Genomic DNA, 20,924 nt, shown 5'->3' on the forward strand with positions numbered 1-20,924 from the left:
AAGCAACATGACATCGTGCTTTAAATTTTTTTGTAGTTTTCACCAATGCTTTATTGAGAAGTGAACTGCAATGCCATTACACTATTTGTTAGCCTTTGGTTACACTACACATTATTTGACAGCCACATAACTGAAAAAGTTAGGTGCTAGTCAAACCAGAGTAAGACAAGGCAGAGGATTTTTCTTTCCTTGTTGGAAGAAAAAAGGGATTTAAAAACTTATCATTTGTGCTGTTTACAACATGAGAAACTGCATAAAATCAAGTAATCTATGTAACACATGGAAATGCTACATGTTTTCCTGCTGCTTGCAGGTACATACCATAACTTTTTTTTATGTGGGCAGATTAGATCTCTAGTAGTAGTAAAATGTTGCTTCAGATACTCCTTTTCATTAATTTCCTAAGGCAGAATATATAAGGCATTTAAGTTAAATATAGCTCCAGGCTTCTACTGAAACAAAAATTATGAGCAAGTTCTTTCTAGTGCTGAAAGCAACAAGGGTCACTGTGAGTTAGCAGCTATGAGACCTCTTCTCTTGGCTCTCAATCAGCAGTCAGAAGCTGAGCTGAAAGACTGAATTCTTTCTGCTGTACAGATTTATTGCCTCTATAAAATTTCCTTTTGCAAGATTGTTGAGGGCTGCTCCTTAAAAGAGTTTTGCCTGGAATAATCTAAGAAAGATTATGATTTTTGTAAGCATGCTGCTACTCCAGTCAAAATTATCCAGATGTCCTGGGGTGACTTTATGATACTGGTATCCCCAATCGTCCGGTTTATGTTATATATTAAGTCCTGCACCTTTAAGACTGTCTTTGAAAGCAAGAGAGGGGGAAGAAGAAGTGCACAGTGTGTTAAGGAAAACATCACTCCCACACACCCCGCTCCTGGACTGTGTTGTCTGCAGCACGGACAGACAGCGGGACAGAGCTTCTCTCTGGTTTTTAGTTAGTTTTAGCTAGCTGAGGCAGAGGAGTTCCCTGGACCTTTGTTTTTTTCCAGTTTTCTTGGATCTGTGCAAACCTGCTCTGGACTGAACACCCAGCCAAACCCCGGGAGCTCACGCCTGTGGCCCACCGGGGCCTGGGCCTCGGCACTTTTCCAGCACTGGAGGGACTGATAAGAACCTGAGCGAGCCGAGCTGCACCACATGAAAAAAGACTTTTCTTCCTAGACTTACCATCCCATCGAACAGCAAGAGGTTTTATTATTTAATATTACTCAATTTCTGTTAAATAAACAGCTTTTTCCACTTTTCTCCACGGAATTTTTTTTTTTTTTTTTTTTTCCCTTTTCCCGGACCCATTGGTGGGGAGGGGCATTTCTCTGTGGAGATCCCCATTTGGAGTTTTCCTTCCTGATTTGCCCTAAACTAGGACAAATACAGTTTTTGGCGCCCGAACGTGGGGCAAGAGAAAGTGGAAAAACCTGTACTGATTGTTGGTTGTATTTATTCTGTATTGGGATAAAGCAGTCAGTAGTCATGTTGTTTGGATACATAATGTCTCTTGGGGTGGAGGCCTTCATGTGGACCTGGTCCCTAAAAGTTTTTGAGGTTTTAATACCTGTCTTTGCCCTCTTTCACAGTAGAGGGGCACGGATTAGAATGGTTATTGTGCTGGGCTCGGTGATAATGATTTATAGGAAGTTTATAGAACTACTGAAGTTTCTGTCAGGTATGTTTGGCTCATGGTTTCTTCGCCCGACCCTGCCTCCCAGTCCTAGTAGCACATTTTGGGAATTTATTGGTAACTGCACCCAGTTTGTTAGAGGAAGACCAGGGGATGAGGCTTTTCAGCCTTTTCTTTCCTTCTTCTCCTTTGAATCTGTTATGTCCCTCTTTGAGAATACCCAGTTTCCCCAGAGTGTTAAGGATACCACTTTCCTGGTAGTACAGCTGGCTCAGCTGTTAAGCTTCCTCTATATAGTCTGCAGCTTCTATAGGATGAGGGCTGAGATATCCAGAAGAGCCAACGAGACCCCTGCCCCAGAAGTAGACTCAGGTGTGGGAAATCCTGAGTGGTGTAGAGAGTGGGAGAGAATTGGCCGAACTCTGAAGGAATTTTCTGATCCCCCAGCCTGGGAATTTTCACGTGAACAAATTCAGAACCCAGATGAAGTAGGGAAATATCTGGAAGAGAATTGCTGTGATGATTCTAAAAAGAAAAATATCATTGCAATAAGCTGGGCCCTAGCGTATGCTTATCGCACGGTGCTAGATACTGTAGGGCAGGCAGATAAATCAGCAGCTACCCCAGTGACTCAGGCTAAACCAGACAGTGAGCCTAAGCCAGCAGCCAAACCAGACAGTGAGCCTAAGCCAGCAGCCAAACCAGACAGTGAGCCTAAGCCAGTGTCTGTTGCTCCTGCCACGAGAGGCATGAAATTCAAAACCAAAACTGATCGGCCAGTAGATGATGATAATGGTGATGCGGGGGAAGGACCCTCAAGACCAGCAACTGACACAAAATCAGAAGGCACTGGTGAACCTTTCTCCCTGAAGGACCTTCGTGGCCTGAGAAAAGATTACACTCGACGACCTGATGAATCTATAATTAGTTGGTTAGTCCGTCTGTGGGATGCTGCAGGTGAGGCTACAGTTCTGGATGGCACTGAAGCGAGGCATCTGGGATCCCTGTCACACGACCCGGTTATTGACCAGGAGATGATGAGGGGGGCTGACCCTTATAGTCTCTGGGAACGGGTCCTAAGAAGTGTGGCACAAAGATATCTGTGTGCAGACGATCTCTATATACAGCAAACTCGTTGGAAAACCATAGAACAAGGGATTCAGTGCTTGAGAGAAATGGCAATAGTAGAGATTGTCTTTGTGAGTGACTTAGGTACTAGAAATCCAGACTTGGTGCCATGCACATCTGTGATGTGGCGAAAACTTGTTCGACTTGGGCCACAAGAATACGCTTCTGCTTTAGAAACAATGAAGCAGGATTACCGGGAAGAGACTGTGCTGGATATGGTGAAGAAGCTTCGAGCATATGCAGATACCGTGCATGGCCCCATGCAGGCAACAATTGCAGCTGTGAGAGCAGATACGCAAAACTTCCACGACAAAATGGAGGAGAATTTCAAGAAACTCAGGGAAGACCTTCTTCCAGTCTCAGCAGTACAGACCAGGAGCCCTGGTACTCAACGCAGAAGTTACCCAGATAGAGAGAAAAAGCTACGAGCTGAGCTGTGGTTTTTCCTACATGACAGTGGAGAAAACATGAAAAGATGGGATGGAAAATCTACTGCTGCTCTGGCAAAACGGATGCTTGAACTGAAAGACAGCAAGACTCAGGGGGAATACTCCACCAAAAAGAAAGCTGCTCCAGTAGCCTGTAGTCAAACTGACAAGTATGATGATAACCAAGCTTAGAGGGGCCCTACCTCTAGCCAGGTAGAGGCTAGGGAAAACCGTGTCTTTTGGACTGTGTGGATTCGTTGGCCTGGCACATCAGAACCACGAAAATATGAGGCCTTGGTTGACACTGGTGCACAGTGTACCCTAATCCCATCAAGATATGTAGGGGCAGAATCTGTTTCTATTGCTGGTGTGACAGGGGGATCACAGGACTTTACTTTAGTGGAAGCTGATGTGAGCCTGACTGGGAAGGAGTGGAAGAAGCACCCCATTGTGACTGGCCCAGAGGCCCCCTGCATTTTAGGCATAGACTACCTCCGAAGCGGGTATTTTAAGGACCCAAAGGGGCTTAGGTGGGCATTTGGGATAGCAGCTATAGAGACAAAGAGCATCAAGCAATTGAACACTTTGCCTGGACTGTCAGAGAACCCATCTGTAGTAGGACTCCTGAAGGTGGAAGAACAGCGAGTACCAATTGCCACCTTGACGGTGCACCGCCGGCAGTATAGGACAAATCGAGATGCTGTGATCCCCATCCACAAGATGATCCGAGAACTGGAGAGCCAAGGGGTGGTCAGCAAAACTCACTCACCCTTCAACAGCCCCATCTGGCCTGTGCGTAAATCTGAAGGAGAATGGAGATTGACTGTGGACTATCGTGCATTGAATGAAGTGACTCCACCTCTGAGCGCTGCTGTGCCGGATATGTTGGAGCTCCAGTACGAGCTGGAGTCCAAGGCAGCAAAGTGGTATGCCACAATTGACATTGCCAATGCATTTTTCTCCATTCCCCTGGCAGCAGAATGCAGGCCTCAGTTTGCCTTCACGTGGAGGGGAGTGCAGTACACCTGGAACCGACTGCCCCAGGGGTGGAAGCACAGCCCCACCATTTGCCATGGACTGATCCAGGCTGCCCTGGAAAAGGGTGAGGCTCCAGAACATCTGCAGTACATTGATGACATCATTGTTTGGGGAAAGACGGCTGAAGAGGTCTTTGAGAAAGGAGAGAAAATCATCCAGGTTCTCCTGAAAGCCGGTTTTGCCATCAAGAAGAGCAAAGTTAAGGGACCAGCTCGTGAAATTCAGTTCCTGGGGGTAAAGTGGCAAGATGGATGGCGTTAGATTCCCACTGAGGTCGTCAATAAGATCACAGCAATGTCTCCACCCACTAGCAAGAAGGAAACGCAAGCTTTCCTAGGTGCCATAGGTTTTTGGAGGATGCACATTCCTGAGTACAGCCAGATTGTGAGCCCTCTTTACCTGGTCACCCGCAAAAAGAACACTTTCCAGTGGGGCCCTGAACAACAACAAGCCTTTACTCAGATCAAACAGGAGATCGCTCATGCAGTAGCCCTTGGCCCAGTCAGAACAGAACCAGATGTGAAGAACGTGCTCTACTCTGCAGCCGGGAGCCACGGTCTGTCCTGGAGCCTTTGGCAGAAAGTGCCTGAGGAGACTCGAGGCCGACCACTGGGATTCTGGAGCCGAAGTTACAGAGGGTCCGAAGCCAACTACACTCCCACAGAGAAGGAAATTTTAGCCGCCTATGAAGGAGTTCAAGCCGCCTCAGAAGTGATTGGCACAGAAGCACAACTCCTCCTGGCACCCCGACTGCCAGTGCTGGGGTGGATGTTTAAAGGAAAGGTTCCTGCTACCCACCACGCCACTGACGCTACATGGAGCAAGTGGATCGCCCTCATCACACAGCGCGCCCATATTGGAAACCCGAATTGCCCTGGGATTTTGGAGATAATTACAAACTGGCCAGAAGGTGAAAACTTTGGTCTCACTGATGAAGAGGAGCAGGAACAAGTGACATGGGCTGAAGAAGCTCCACCGTACAACCAACTGCCAGCAGAAGAAACACGCTACGCTCTGTTTACTGATGGTTCCTGTCGCGTCGTAGGGATGAACCGGAAGTGGAAAGCAGCCGTATGGAGCCCCACACGACAGGTCGCAGAGGCCACTGAAGGAGAAGGTGGATCAAGCCAACTTGCTGAACTCAAAGCTGTTCAACTAGCCCTGGACATTGCTGAAAGAGAGAAGTGGCCAAAGCTCTACCTCTACACGGATTCATGGATGGTAGCCAATGCTCTGTGGGGATGGCTGGAAAGGTGGAAAAGGGCCGACTGGCAACGCAGAGGAAAGCCAATCTGGGCTGCTGATGAGTGGAAAGACATCGCCACCAGGGTAGAGAAACTGTCTGTGAAGGTCCATCATGTAGATGCCCATGTCCCCAAGAGTAGGGCTAATGAAGAGCACCTAAACAATGAGCAGGTGGATCAGGCTGCAAAGATAGAGGTGTCAAAGATAGACTTAGATTGGCAACACAAGGGAGAGTTGTTCCTAGCTCGATGGGCCCATGACGCCTCAGGCCATCAGGGTAGAGATGCCACCTATAAGTGGGCATGAGACCGAGGGGTGGACCTAACCATGGACAGTATTTCCCAAGTTATCCATGACTGTGAGACGTGTGCCACGATCAAGCAGGGCAAGCGGTTGAAGCCGCTATGGTATGGTGGGCGTTGGTCCAAATATAGATATGGGGAAGCCTGGCAGATTGACTACATCACACTGCCCCAAACCCGCCAAGGCAAGCGCTACGTGCTCACAATGGTAGAAGCCACCACTGGATGGTTGGAAACCTACCCTGTGCCTCATGCTACAGCCCGTAACACCATCCTGGGACTTGAAAAGCAGGTCCTTTGTAGGCATGGTACCCCTGAGAGGATTAAGTCAGACAATGGGACTCATTTCAAGAACAGCCTTATAAACAGCTGGGCTAGGGAACATGGCATTGAGTGGGTGTACCATATCCCTTACCATGCACCTGCTGCGGGAAAAGTGGAGAGGTACAATGGACTGTTAAAGACTACCTTGAAAGCGTTGGGTGGGGGATCTGTCAAAAATTGGGAGCAGCATCTAGCAAAGGCCACCTGGATAGTTAACACCCGAGGTTCCACCAATCGAGCAGGCCCAGCCCAATCCGAGCCCCTGCATAAAGTAGATGGAGACAAGGTCCCAGCAGTACATCTCAGAGGTTTGTTAGGAAAGACAGTTTGGATCAATTCTACTTCAAGTACAGACAAACCCATTCGTGGAGTTGTTTTTGCTCAAGGACCGGGTTGCACATGGTGGATAATGAGGAAAGATGGAACAACACAATGTGTACCTCAGGGAGATCTGATGGTTGGGTGAAGATTATGAATAAATGCCCTTGTCTGTATATAATGTATGTGTTGTAGGGTTAAAATATATATATATATATATTAATTTTGATAATAAGTTGACGATATGGGGATAAGGGGTGGAATGTCCTGGGGTGACTTTATGATACTGGTATCCCCAATCGTCCGGTTTCTGTTATATATTAAGTCCTGCACCTTTAAGACTGTCTTTGAAAGCAAGAGAGGGGGAAGAAGAAGTGCACAGTGTGTTAAGGAAAACATCACTCCCACACACCCCGCTCCTGGACTGTGTTGTCTGCAGCACGGACAGACAGCGGGACAGAGCTTCTCTCTGGTTTTTAGTTAGTTTTAGCTAGCTGAGGCAGAGGAGTTCCCTGGACCTTTGTTTTTTTCCAATTTTCTTGGATCTGTGCAAGCCTGCTCTGGACTGAACACCCAGCCAAACCCCGGGAGCTCACGCCTGTGGCCCACCAGGGCCTGGGCCTCGGCACTTTTCCAGCACTGGAGGGACTGATAAGAACCTGAGCGAGCCGAGCTGCACCACATGAAAAAAGACTTTTCTTCCTAGACTTACCATCCCATCGAACAGCAAGAGGTTTTATTATTTAATATTACTCAATTTCTGTTAAATAAACAGCTTTTTCCACTTTTCTCCACTGAATTTTTTTTTTTTTTTTTTTCCCCTTTTCCCGGACCCGTTGGTGGAGAGGGGCATTTCCCTGTGGAGATCCCCATTTGGAGTTTTCCTTCCTGATTTGCCCTAAACTAGGACACCAGACATTTTTATTTTCTAGTATAGAACATGGGACATGAAGTCCTCAGGATCTTTTGACTTCATAAAAAAATACACTGAAGTTTCTTTTCACATCCTCGTTGATGATCATCAGTTGTAACACAGGATTTGTTGTTGTTAGTTTAAATCTAATCAGTGTGAGATGCAGTGAGTTTCTGGTCACATACCTTTTGACGCTGTTCATTGAAATAGTAACATAATGAATGTTCAAGAAGAGAATCTGTTTAAGTGCTCTTCCAGAAAACGATTGCGTATTACTAACTGGAAACAATTTGCAGTGGCATCACAGGACAAGAAAAGAGGAATCTAAGTGAGGTCCCAGGGGATAGTTTTGGAGGAGACTCTGAACGTGACTGATTCTTCTCTATTAACCAGATTTCACAAACACTGTTACAGATTTTCACCAGGAATCTGAAAGTGGGCCTCTCTTAGACAATACACTTCAGTAGAACTAAGTGAGAGTCACCATGTGGTTAGGATTCAAAATTTCAATCCAGTAGCCATCAGGATCTTGTACAAATGCAAGTCCTTTCATTTTACCTATTAGAAAAAAAAAATTAAAAAAAGAAAAGATAAAATTAAGACAACATGAGTGGTTCTAAATGTCAAATACAACTACTTTGAAAAATATTTTTCCTTTTGCATTAGAATTAGTTCAAATTCAGATGGATAATTCTAGAAACATCCAGATTAGTTTTTAATCATCATAAGGTCTTTGTATGCAAAACTGTCAATCCTACTCTCAATAAAGCTGTAGTTAAAAAGTCACTTCGGAATTCCATCTTTTGTTGACTGAAGTTTCTTGCATGTGCCCCCGTAAGTGTTCGTTCTCAAAATTCAGAAAAATATTTTTGTGCTCTAGGGATGTTTTGATATATTTTCTTGAACTAGCTTTGCTGGTATAAAATTCTGTGTTTCTCTGCTCTGTTCATCTTCTGTCATTCCTGAGTCTACACTGAAATTTTACCCTAACATTTTTACCCTGACATGGTTTACAGTACACTTCTGCATCACTTCATTAAGCAGAGAAATGTAGGACATGATTGTTATAAATTTTACTGTTGGAAAACATATTACTCATTAAATCAGGATCCCCAAGAGCTTGTTTCAACAGTAGATCAGGATAGCACAGCTTAACATGCTATCTTTAAAGTGTTAACCACATACTTGTAGTTATTGTTACTCCATTAAGTTATTTACTGTAACAGAACCAGCCTAGCTCTTAATACATTCTAGTCACAAAAACAACTAAGAAAACAGATGTTTGATCAGTAAGGTAGGAAAATAAACCCCATGCATGATCTCCCAGCCTGCTCTGCAAATAATGTGAAGCCCAAAGCTTCCTTCTCCTCCTTGGAATTTGCTGCACGATTTTTGTTTCTGAATTTTAAAGAAGAGCTTTTTCTCTGCCCCTGACCCTTGTCTGTTTCAGGAGTTTTTTTTTGTGATTCCCTCCATTTATAATCTAAGCTTGTTCTTCTATGTACTTTCATTCCTACTACTGCACAGCTCTAAGTCAGCAACTCTCATTTCAAGCCTCTCTAGGGTTTAACAAATGGGCAAATTAAAAAAAGCTCAGAAACTCTAAAATGCTAGAAATAAAAAGATCTATTCTTAAACCAAAGAATCAAGTTAAGTTTTCAGCTACATTTCTTATTTTGCTTCAGCTGAGAACACAGTGAATAAGATGAAAATCAGTTAAAATCTCTTTCCAATTACTAGTATTACATGTCTGGTTTTGAATGCATCAGTCCTAAAAATCTCATGAGAGGTTTCTTTTTATGAAAGAGAATCCAACTGAAAAATGCAAGACTTCTCACCACTTCTGCATTTTGGGATATTTTTGCATAGACATTCTTTGCTTATATACTCTCTAGACATTTGTGCTATACATTATGCAAGTCAATTATCATACAGACTAATGGGGCTATTCCTACCAAAGCTGAACAGAATAGTTAAAAATACAGTAACTAGTAGGTTGTATAGTAGGTGTTAGGTGGATTTACATGAAAATAGCCAGAAAAGTCAAGAATGACTCAGTTTAAATGGGTGGGATCTATTATGTTTTCTGACTTATTTTCCTAAGACAAGAACCATGCAGATGTGCCATGTGAATTTGATACATGTTACAGTAAATTCTGTAACAACTCTAGGCAGGCATGTATACATGACATGTAAACTATGACATCAACAGAGAATGTGAATTTTACTGAAGGTCAGGCTGCTTACAGAAGGTACATAGCAGACTGATGAATTACTGTTAGTGGGATGGATCTATTGCTAGTTTGCCCATTCTATAAGGGGGTGCAGGGGTAACTGGTTCTAGAAACCTCTAAGCAGTGGCAATTCCTAGCAACACATTACACACCTTTCCAGGAAGATCTCCTAGACAGGTTATATTAAAACCAAGGAAAAAAAATTACTTGCATTTCTGATCAAGACTTACCATCATCTGGTTTCTTCACAAATTTCACTCCCAGCTCTTCAAGCCTCTTACAAGTTTTATAGACATCAGGAACAGCAATTCCAATGTGTCCTGTGCAAGAAGGTAAAAAGAGTGAAGTGCATTTTAAGCATTGCTGAGGGTTCTATGAAAAAAAGTTGTTTAGTATTTCACACTGTAGTTCACATAAGCTATGACTATATTTAAGAAAACATTCCAGAAACAAGAGTGTTTTGGGTATTAACATTACTCTTCTTCAAAGAGCTGTCTTTTGATAATGCGTTTTAAATACAAAAGTTCGAGTTGAAGTATCTTATGTTGTTTAGACAAGAACTTTATTTAGAAAAAAAACAAGATTTTCAATCAAACTGTTATATTGGTACTTTCTTCCTTGAAGCACAGCTCCATAACAAGATTTTGTTGTATTTGCTGTTTAATAGCACATGGAGTTTATTGTTAATGCTGTTTTTGCAGAGACTGACACTAGTGCGACACAAGGACTGAGTTTACAAATCAGTTCAGGAGCTTTAAATGTCAAGTGGCTGGACTGAGTGTGAAATTTATTTCACAGCAGCGACCTTACAAGCACTCAGAGTATCAAATCAAGCCACATAAATAATATCCTCAGTGCTACAGAAAAAAAGAATTGCTCTTGTACCTGAAAATCAGTAACTAGTGGATTATACAGCAGAAATCCAAAATTAAATCAGTTGTAACACCATGATAATATAATACACAGGCACAATCTTCACTCAGTTGTTACAATTAGCATGTGTTTGCTTGCCAAAGTATTAGATTCTTGATAAATAGTTTAACTACGGCTCATAATTCTGAAACACATTGGCTCATTTATTTTCATCATCTCTCACAGTATACATGTTGAAAGAAGAGAGATAAAAGGCAAAAGGCAAGTTTCCTTCTTTCCAAGAGTTAGTACATTTTATTTCAAAGCTTAGAAACTATAAATACAAGACTAAAGACCTACCAAATCCTCGGGGATCTGAATTGCCATTGTGATAAGACTGACTGTCATCATTTTCAGTGCCCCAGTTGCTGTAAGAAGAATTATTACATATTGAAGAAAAGCATTAAAATTAACAAATACTAAATGTTCAGTTTCTTTGGGGGAGGGTAAGTTCTTTCTCCTAAAAAACCAGAGAATTTCAGCTGTTGGCTGAAATTCATTAAACACAAAGATCTTCCCCGGTCATGGTCTCCAGGGATGGTGTTGGGGCTAATCCAGTCATGTTCACCTTCCTTCACCATTATTTATGGTTTACATTTGAATGTGTCAGAAACACTCCAGTCTCAGTGAGATTAGAAAGATTTTGCTGCACAAGTCAGTGTATCTGCCATCCCTGAGGAACAACAAGTGAGGGTAGCGAGGCCTGGAGTTAACTAAGACACCATTTGGGAGATTGTTTCTGTACAATTATAACGATTAGTCACATTACTAAATTGTCCTGTTTACAGGAAGCATGTATTTTGACTTAATACCCCTTTAGATTAGATTCCAAAAGCAATAGCTCCCATTATTAGGATGCTTTGGGGAGCCAAATAAAGGTCTAGCCACATTGGGTTTCCCTAAGTTACTTACCCAGATGGCATGCATATAAAATACAGCAAGTACTGCTTCATATAAATGTTCACCTAGCAGTTTGAAACAGCTCTGAAAGAGGAAGATTAACCTTTCCAAGTATACAATCTCAGATATATTTTAAGGATGTATGACAGTGAAGATGTCTCCACAGTAATCATTAAAATTTTTATTCAATTAATGGGGTTTACACTTATCCAATACTGTTTAATCACTGTTAGCTAAGTGTCATCTCTCTTTACATAAACACTTACTGTGTCAGTTCAAGTGTAGCTTTTCTAGAAAAGGTCCAAGTTGTTCTCTCAGCTTTCTCTTTTGGGATATTGTTTTTATCTTCATACCCCAGGAAATAGAGTGAGAACTTCATAGTAGGAAAGTCAAATTTTTGAAGCAGTCTAAATGGCAACAATTATTTTGAAATAGTAAGTTAAAAGGGTAGTCAGGTAGCTTGCAAATAAACCAAGATGCTTCCCCTATGGAAGAATTATTTCCATTAATTTTTGCTTTTCTATAATCCACACCTTGAAATAGCTACATTTTAAACTATCAAATAAAAACACTCCAGAACACATTACAAACCTACAAAATTTTAAAAAAATCGAATGTTTAGACACCAAATTACCAGTAACTGAATAGAAAAGTCAGTACAAAGGCTTGCATCTTCAGGTTTTCACACTGATACTTGACTGTGTTTTCACATGAAAATCTCTAACCAATTTAAAATTTCACCAAGGAATAAAAAGATCTACTTTCAATCTTACTCATTCTGGAGAGCTCACTGGCACCAAAGTTTGAGAACACAGCAAACATACCTTTAGATGAAGTACAGTGAAAGTTTCAATAGCTAGCTATAATGACAAAATCCCTTTCAGATGTGACAAATCAATTAAAAATACATGAGACATATGTTTTTATGTAGGACATTTAACTGGAACAAGCAGGCATGCAAAATAATCTAATTTCTTTTTTTACAAGAAATTTAATTTTTATTTTCACACATTTTCACTACAGTGGAAGTAATTTATTTTACTTTAGTCTGAACACACCTCAAGATGCTTAAAAACATAGTATTTTGTTTTGAAATAACTCAAATGGCAAGAATGCACAAAAAGCCACAGCATAAATGTGTTTGGCTACTGCAGAGCATCTGCCTCCAAAAAGCCTCCTCCAAAAGACTGAGCTTAGACCTTATTTTCACCCTTTATTGCCTTGTTCTCATGTGATTGAAGGTAATCATAAGCCACCTCTGAGAACTAGCAGAAAACTTAATTTCAAGATTTTTAACAATGACTCCTTACTATAAGCAGAGTCATAAAAGTAAGCAACCAGTTAGCTGCAGGCTCAGTGAGGAGGAAGTAAGCAAGTTGTACTGATAATTAATGACCTATTTAAGAAAAAAAGGAATTTCTAGTCAAGGCAAATATTAGTTCATTTGAGCTCAGGCATCTGCAGCTTACTGCCAGATTGCTCAACTGAGCATCAACTGATGGGCCAGCATTGTTTATGTCGTTAGACCACTTAGTATAATTACATCCAAAAATATAATTATTTTCAGAAGAACAGGAGAAGAGCCCAAACTTAACATGGTATACAAATTCTACTCACGTCATTCCAAGTACCCTTGTATAGAAATCCAATGACTTCTTAGGATCCTTTACTCTTAACATTGTCTGCTGAAACATGAAATCCTGAGGGAAAAAAAGGTTTATTCTTTATACATCAGCCAGAATTGAATTAAGGGTATTAACAAAGGTGCCAGTTAGTAAAGAATGTAAAACTAGCAGGTTGAGAAGTAACAAAGGGAACTACATTAAGTGTAAATAAAACCTTTTGTCCTAATTCTACAAGTACAAATTTATTAAATAAATGTATTTGTAATGTAATATTTAAAACAAATAAAACACATGAGTGGCATCATTCAATATTATCAAAAAAGGATATCCTTACATTTATTACTCTTTTATGAGGCTGTAACATACATGGCCAACTTCACACACAAGCACAACAGACACATGAATATTCAATATTGAGCGTCCTAGATTCCTGAGCTCATTATTACTTCATGGTACAAGTATTGAGCTTCTGTCAAGCTTGACTGTATCTTGGCAGCAAAACCAGCCTGCAACTCTGTAAGGATATTTTCTTCAAGCCCCAGAGTAACTATATACCAACAGCCTTGTGAACGACCGAGTGGATAAAAAGTAAGTAGCAGAATAATTGACAGGGGTAACGAAGAAAAAAAAACAATTACAATGTTCTTCTAAGAAAAGGTGAAAAAGTTTGGGGCGTTTTGACGGGGTTTTTTGTGCCGCCCGGGAGGGACTGGCTAAAGCGCCCCGGAGCGCTCGCTCAGAGCCAGGACAGGCGCGGGCCCGGCCAAGTGTGCCCCGGGGGGTTCAGGGGTTCACAGGGAGTGGCTCGACCCGACCAGCCCGCCCACCCCTCGCCACGACCCCGAAACCCGCCGGGCTGCCTGACAGTCGTGCCCAGAAACACTTCGCTGCCGGGCCGGGACCTGGGCCGGCTCCATGCCTGTCCCCATGCCCCGCACGTCCGCCCTGTGAGGCGCCATGAGGGGACCAGGAAGGAGCAGGAGCCCAGCCCCGGGGCGCGCCCGTCACCCCCACCCACCCCACCTTAGTGCTGGCATCCGGCTCCGAGCAGGCGTCGTAGGCTGCCTCGTCCGTCAGCCCGCTGAGTTCCGCGGGGGCCGCCATGTTGGCAGAGAAGGGTGGAGAGCAGGAGGAGGAGGGAGAGGAGGAGGCGGGAAGTCGGCGCTGCGCCCCGCCCCGCCCCATCCCACCCCTGCAGCGGCCGGGCCTCTCCCTCGCAAGGATGCTCGAGTAGCGCTGCTAAAGTCTGGGATCGGATCGAGGTCTGCCAGTTCATCCCTGACGCATAGAGAGCCCCTCAAGCTCTGAATCAATCTTTTCAATTTTTGTTTTTCTGTTAGAGAGTAGCTATATCTGCACAGTTATGGTTAAGCGACTACACTGTGAGTGTCGTCTGCTTGGCTATCTAATGTTTTAAGGAAAAAAGAAGGCAATCCAAAAATGAATAGGCTCTCTGGACGAGAGCCACCAAGAGTGAAGTCAGTAAAACTGAGCAGTAAGTGGGAAAAAGGTAATCCCAGCAATTGGCAATCATGATCACTGACTCATTGACCACCTATTCAAAACAGACCCAAGACTCAAATGGAAGGAAGAATTGCACCTGTGGACTAACTATCATTAGAAGTGAGAGATATAACTAGCAATTACAAGATTGAGCACTAATTAATAGCAAAGTTATGTAATTTGTAACCAATGAATGCTGATGCCTTTGTTTGCTGGAATTTATAAATACAAGTTTTGATTATTGGGGAGCCAGCACTTTGTGTGTTACCACCCAGCTCTCTACTTGGAGCAAACTAGAATAAGAAATAGAAATATCTTGCCTCAGTGTATGAACTGATGCTGCACAGGTAATGAGCCCTTGTTCAGGACAACATAAGGACCAAAGGGAAGGAGCTTCCCTGACCATGGCATTACTTAGCTGAAGCATGTCATGAAAGTGAGGATCCCCTACGGTGACTTCCCTGTCAACTGCTGACGATGCATCCCTCCAGCTGCCACTGGGAGGCCGAGGGTACCACACCAGTGCCAGAGTAGACACTACTAATAATCCCGCTCTACTGGAATGGTGCTGCTTTTGTAAGTCCTGGCAGTGTTGGGCTGTTTGGGAATCCTGGTCTTGCCTTGTTATCATCCTCATGGCAGCCTTGGTTTATAATTGACAGAGGTTGATTTTTGCTTTTTCGTCCAGGTGCTAGGAAAAGATTTCAAGTAGCATTTGTCAAAGAATCATAGAACTGGGCAGATTGGAAGGGACCACAGTGGATCTGTTCCAATCTCCCTGTCACACAGTGTTATTCCAGAGTACATGGACTGTGTCCAGATGGTTTTTGAATATCTCCAGTGAGGGACACTCCACAATCTCTGGGCAATCTGTTCCAGGGTTCAGTCACCCTCACATTAAGAACTTCTTCATATTCAGGAGGAACGTCCTGTCCATCACTTTCTGCCTTTTATCCCTTATCCTATTGCTTGGCACCACAGGGAAGAGCCTAGAAACATCCTCTTGGCACTCCCCTCCCACCCCTCTACCCTGGCCTTTAGATATTTATGCACAGTGGTAGGCCTCCTTTCAGTCCTCTCTTCACCCTCTGGAGTTACACACTATCCTTTAGCATAGAAATATAATTTCAGGCCTAAGAATGAAGGATAATATTTCTCTCAAAAACGCAGAATGAAAACCAGGATTGAATACATTGTATGGAAAAAAAAGAATTAAAATTCCACACGTTTTATAATCGAGAGCAAAGCACTTTCGCAGCACAAAACTCAGTCTGCGTTACTCAAGTAACTCAAGGCACATTTAACCACGCCAACCGCCCAGGCAGGAGGTTCCCAGATACACGAGATCTTTACGGTGGAATGACGGTTCGAATTTTGTGGGGTCGAATTCTGCCCGGCCGTACGAGGGGCCGCCCGACGCTCTGAGCCCCGCGCCCGCGGCTCTTGGACGGGCGTTGGAGCCGCCGCCCCGAGCCCGCCCCGCAGCGGTTACGGGCTCCCGGTTACCGGCCCCGGCCCCAGCCCCGGCCTCTCCGCCGAACCGGGAGGAGTCTGCCCACGGCGGGCGCTAGACCGCCCGCTCCGCCAGGCGAGGTGAGTGCCCATGGGCGCTGCGCTGTCGGGGGACCGCGCCACGCTGCCCACCCTGTGGGGAGACACAGTTCTAGCCAGGTCGGTGAGGATCTTCGCCTGCATCTCTCTGCCAAAGCTGAAGTGCAGGCTAAGGCAGCTCAAATTTTCAGAAGAGAGCCGAAATTCTGTCATTTCGAAAATTCGAAAGGCTGTATTCCCAATGTTTAGTGATCGGGAATCTTCCACTTCTTCCCTATCTTTTTTTCTCCTTCAGCTCTCCTAAGATGATGCATGCTGGAAGCCAGACCTATTTTCCCTGAATGAACAGGTCCTGTAGAGAAGGTTTGGAGCATCCTGGTGAGAAGGAAAGGAGTTTTTGACATAAAAACGTGGTTTTTATTCCAGCTGGGAGAGGGGGGCAGATGGAGCTCATACAGGTTTTTGAAAAGTGTAAGAATCTCACCTGAGCTACCAGGTATGTTGAGTATAGATTTTGGAGGACCAAGGACAATGCCAGGATACAATGCAATCTTTGGGGTTTTTTTAAAGAATGCTGCGAGAACCCCACCTCTCTCATCTTGTGCTTCAGGTGAAAGTATTAGCTAAAATGAACCAGTTAAAAGGCAAAGAAATTAGCATCCAACCTATTCCACTTGAGTGGAATAATCAAGGAAGAAAGTACCACTGCTAACTTTGTAGATGACCAGGCTAGTCAAAGAAACATGAAGAAAAAGAAATAAATGTAATTAATTTAAATTTCATAATTTTTTTTTTGTGGTTTTCCTAAATTTGTTTCTTGGTTTCCTTGGTGGTATGTTTAGCAGGTGATTGCATGCCTAAAACCATAGAGCATTGCAAATTTGTCACCTTTTACACAGGTAAAAATAAGGAGCTAGTGTTGTACTACCAGATGTTCTTTTATGTCAGCCTCACCTTTCATTTTTTATTTCCCAAATCAGGTGATAGTATCTAAGAGAGTATATAACAATTTTACAGCAGTGGTAGGCTGTCTCTAGGCCTCATATGAACTGCTAAGGAATTCTTGATAGTTGTCTTGATCCTTTTTGTAATGGTACACTGAGCAGATTAGCAATTCCTGTGTATGTGCCTTTTTTTGTAAGCTCAGTTGCTGAATTTGGGTATATATTTTAGAAACTAAAATTTAAGTAAGTAATTTGTATCTGAAACCATTTCTACTTCTCAGCAATCCAATACGCACTGAAATTATTTATATTTTAAAACATATTTTTTATATAGAGGGGCATTCACTCCACAAAATGCATGTGTATGAAAAATAGTCTTTAAAAAATGCCTCAATCTTTGTCTTGACATTTGTAACCTATCATAAAAACACATATAAATGTCTGTCATTCTAAGAACTGGAAGAGGACTTGATGAGACTATTACATTTATACACCTGGAAAGATAGTTTTGTGATGCTTCTGTCTTCTGGAAAAGGGAGACTTGAAATGTCTGGATTGTTATAAACCTAATCTTCTTTTTTCAAATTTCAGATTTTAGAATGGCAGGAGTACCAAAAAATGCTAAAAAAGGTTCAGCCACTGGAGAAGATGTAGCCAGATCTTCTCAACCTGCTCAACGAATAGAGAGCCTTTCCTCTTCGCAAGGGTCTCGTTCTTTTGGAAGTCAAAGTTTGTCTAAGTTTTACCGCCCTAGTGGAGTTCCAAGTGTGCAAAGTTTCAAAGCAAGAAAGGTTATAAGTTTCTGGTTCTTTCATCAGATTATTAAATTCAGTTTATACTAATTATTATTTTAAATTTTTTATTTATTTGTTTTATTTTTGTTTAGACTCTGTTCTTTTACTAAATTATTTCTAGTGCAAAATGGGTCTTTTTTTCCATGTTTGTAATATTTTAAAATTTTAAAGTAATAGAGGTTGGAAGCAGGAGATATTAACTAAATAATTTACATTGTAGCAAAGCTGTACTCAGCTTAGTTCCTGCAAATATTTATCCACCCTAAATTCTTTATTTTAAATGAATGTTTTAACCTTTCTGTACTAATTTAGTAAACTGAAATTTTGATTGTGAACACGGAAACCAGTTAATGTCACATTAAAATCTTAAAATCTAACTCTGCTATTCTTAATGTTTGGTTTTCCTTGACATATCCTCAGATTTAACTTTGCATCTTATAATAATACTTACCAGTTTGTTCTTCTGTCAGCCACTGAAAATTAAGGTTTTTTTAAAGATTAGGGCATTTTGCAGCCATAAATACAAGACAGTAGATTTCAGCATTAGTTGCAAGTTAAGTAGAAGGTCATTGTTGTGATTACTTTGTGTATTTTTAGCTTGAAAGTCTTGTTTAATGTTTTAGATTCAATATGAAAAAGCAAGAGAAAATCGAAGAGCAAAAGTTAATGCTTCATATAAATATATATTTGAAGTTCTCAGTGCCAGGGTAGGCCTAGACTTACAAGCTGTAGAAGAAATGATATTGGATGTCCCTTCGGTGAGTCTGTTCTGTATGCCTGTTGATTTAAATTATTAGCTAAAATATGTAGCAGATTACCCCTTGGATAGGAAGTATTATCAATCTTTTTGATTGTTTCTGCCAGAAAATGTGATTTCTAAGGCACACATTCAAAAAGGATACCTGACTAAATCTTACAGCTAAGTTTCCTAGGAGATTTGTAAATTTACCCGAGATTTTTGATTGTGGCTTTTTCATCTTTCTTACCTCAAGGTAAATATAAATAATGCTGTTATTTTGACCAATGGATTTCTTTTCATATCTACCAGTTCTAAACAGTTTAATCGATCTCAGCCTGACTTTATTATGTTCCAATTATGATCTCTTTTGTTTGTTAGACAAGTTCTCATTGAAATGTTGAAGATCCTGCAAAAATGCCTAACTTATGGGAGCATTTTGAAAATTAGCGTGTTAGTAATAGGAAGAAAGATTAAACTTGCACCATTTAAATGCTATGAAAATGTTTGAAAGACCCACTAAGAAATTTCAGTTTTGAATGCTTTATTTATGTTTGGATGTTTAAAAGATTGGTTTAAATGGGTTTGTAAACTGTATAGATCTCAAACCTGTGGAACTTCTGAAAGCTTTCATTATTTTTGTGTGTTTAGTATTGTCTTTCATGATGTTTCAAAATGATTAAACAAACAGAAGAAAACAGTTATACTGTACTTTTAGTAGATTATCAAAACTCAGTATGGCTGTTGTGAAAAGATATGTCTTGACTTCTCTGATTGCATTGTTGTTATTGACTGTTGTTACATCTGATTGATATTATTTTTGTCTGTTAAGACAGATTTGACTTGGCATTTAAACTGCCAGATGTCTCCTTTGATAAAACAAATCAATTCTTAGAACTTCAATTCTGCAGTTAAAAGCAAAATTTAGCCTTAATCCAAATTTGTTTGTGTTTTGTTTGTTTATTGATATTTTTATGTCATAAAATGTACTTAGCCTCATTTGTGGTTTTTTTTTCTGCTTACACAGCATAGAGGTGTGCTAAGTATTATCCCTTTTATACATTGGCTAAATGATATATAGTTTTAAATCATTCTGATTTTATGTGAAACTGCTGTTCTACACCAAGTTTGACTAGCCCCAACACTTGAGAAATTGAGAAATTTTGGGTCCTTGAGAGTGTTTTTTTTTGTATTTGGTTTGGGTTTTTCTGTTTGTTTATTTTTGTTTGAGTTGGCTTGGGGTTTTTTTTGGCTGTTACCAGCACCATCTGAAAAATTTTTGTGCTCCCAATTTTAGTTTATTTATAAGCAGTTTAGGCTTTTGGGACTTCATCAGCATTGTCCCTGAACAAATTGTCATTTAATAAATTCCCATATATGTATGTCTTAGATATCCATGAGTTAGGTTTCACCCTTCAAAGTGTTTTAGCGTGCATATATGCTAAAACACTGGGTGTGAGAACCACATGGACTTGAAACAGCAGCTCTTTGCAGAATCATTAGCTGTGGGGACAGCTCACACCTTCTGTGTAGAATCATACAAACCCCAAAGTTAGTTTGTCCTCTGCCTCACAAGCTGGAATATTTTTTGTAGCAGTCAATTTTTTCCTGCTTTCTTTCACTGTGCTTTCAGCACTTTAATAATTTTTTCTTTCACTATTTTGGGGGTGGGTTTTTGAATGTATTTTTCTCTGTTTACCCTTGTTATTCACTAGTGCTCTTAACAAAAGTGAAATGCACTTCTAGAGCTGGCTTACTATTACTTCTTTTATTTTCATGCAATGTTGTCTTCTCACAAGAGTGGCTTTAAATTATGTCCACTTGGGTGTCACTCATTTTCCCATCACTGTTCTGATTCAGCTTTAATATCTGCTTATTTTTTGGGGAAAAAAACATGCTCATAAGAAATATACCACAACTAGAAGTGTATCCTTTGTCCTTGAACAGGTGATGCCTCTCCACACATGCTTGCTAAATTTCCGACCTTTTATTTTGATGAGGAGGAAATGGGGTATTTTGCTACCATGGCTGAATCCTTCAGTTCGACACTTCCTATATTCTCACAATATTTGAGGATAAACATTGCATGCCAACAAAACTTTAAACAGTAGCATGATCAAATTACTTTTGCACGTCTTGAAAGCACATAAAAATATTTTAAGTAACACGTATTCACTCTTTGATTCAACAGTTTGATGCCTTTGATTCCTTTTTTGACAAGGGAGGAAGAAAATCATTGAAAATTTTCTATCAAGAAGGAGATCCACGAGGAATAGGTAAATGTTTAGCAATAATAATACAGGCACATGTAACAGTGCATTCTGTTGTTCATTTTGTTTGAGGTTTCTCAGAATAAAATCTGCTTTTGCTTGTTCAGAATTTTGCAACCTTTTGCTCTG

General features: G+C 41.3%; 2 protein-coding genes across 8 annotated transcripts in view; one reads left to right on the forward strand and one right to left on the reverse strand.

Annotated features, from left to right (window-relative positions):
- Window positions 1-7,127: 7,127 nt before the first annotated feature.
- GLO1 (glyoxalase I) lies at window positions 7,128-14,143 on the reverse strand. Of its 2 annotated transcripts, none has more exons than XM_023924408.2 (6): window positions 14,021-14,143; window positions 12,990-13,072; window positions 11,639-11,779; window positions 10,773-10,840; window positions 9,791-9,880; window positions 7,128-7,884 (listed from the first exon to the last, which is right to left on the reverse strand). In XM_023924408.2, the coding sequence occupies exons 1-6, from the start codon at window positions 14,099-14,101 to the stop codon at window positions 7,796-7,798; spliced, it is 552 nt and encodes a 183-aa protein (XP_023780176.1). In that variant the 5' UTR covers window positions 14,102-14,143; the 3' UTR covers window positions 7,128-7,795. The 2 variants fall into 2 exon arrangements, with proteins under 2 accessions (XP_023780176.1, XP_023780177.1); XM_023924409.2 differs by lacking the exon at window positions 14,021-14,143 and adding an exon at window positions 13,332-13,965.
- The window catches only part of DNAH8 (dynein axonemal heavy chain 8), a 126,586-nt gene continuing 119,153 nt past the window's right edge, over window positions 13,492-20,924 (forward strand). For 2 of the 6 annotated variants that reach the window (XR_015283599.1, XM_023924402.2), the window contains exons 1-5: window positions 15,981-16,093; window positions 16,347-16,429; window positions 17,587-17,786; window positions 18,413-18,547; window positions 20,717-20,801. Coding sequence is in view for 5 of the 6 variants with exons in the window: in XM_023924402.2 (XP_023780170.2) it covers window positions 16,393-16,429; window positions 17,587-17,786; window positions 18,413-18,547; window positions 20,717-20,801 (457 nt within the window). In the remaining variant the exon portion in view is untranslated. Of the gene's footprint in view, window positions 13,586-15,980; window positions 16,094-16,346; window positions 16,430-16,477; window positions 16,548-16,661; window positions 16,815-17,586; window positions 17,787-18,412; window positions 18,548-20,716; window positions 20,802-20,924 lie in introns of those variants that run through there. The other 4 variants (XM_086878342.1, XM_086878340.1, XM_023924403.2 and 1 more) reach the window with 4 other exon arrangements.

This window comes from Cyanistes caeruleus, chromosome 2, assembly GCF_971803275.1.
Source record: "Cyanistes caeruleus chromosome 2, bCyaCae1.hap1.1, whole genome shotgun sequence".
Lineage (NCBI taxonomy): Eukaryota > Metazoa > Chordata > Aves > Passeriformes > Paridae > Cyanistes > Cyanistes caeruleus.

What these genes read in the sequence shown, in the direction of transcription:
- GLO1 (XM_023924408.2), bottom strand. Translation starts at nt 14,101, where the DNA reads ATGGCGGCCCCCGCGGAACTCAGCGGGCTGACGGACGAGGCAGCCTAC. An exon ending in TTCAGATCCCCGAGGATTTG is followed by an intron (nt 9,881 to 10,772) that starts GTAGGTCTTTAG and finishes CTTCTTGCACAG; the next exon opens with GACACATTGGAATTGCTGTT. An exon ending in TGTGAAGAAACCAGATGATG is followed by an intron (nt 7,885 to 9,790) that starts GTAAGTCTTGAT and finishes TTTTTCTAATAG; the next exon opens with GTAAAATGAAAGGACTTGCA.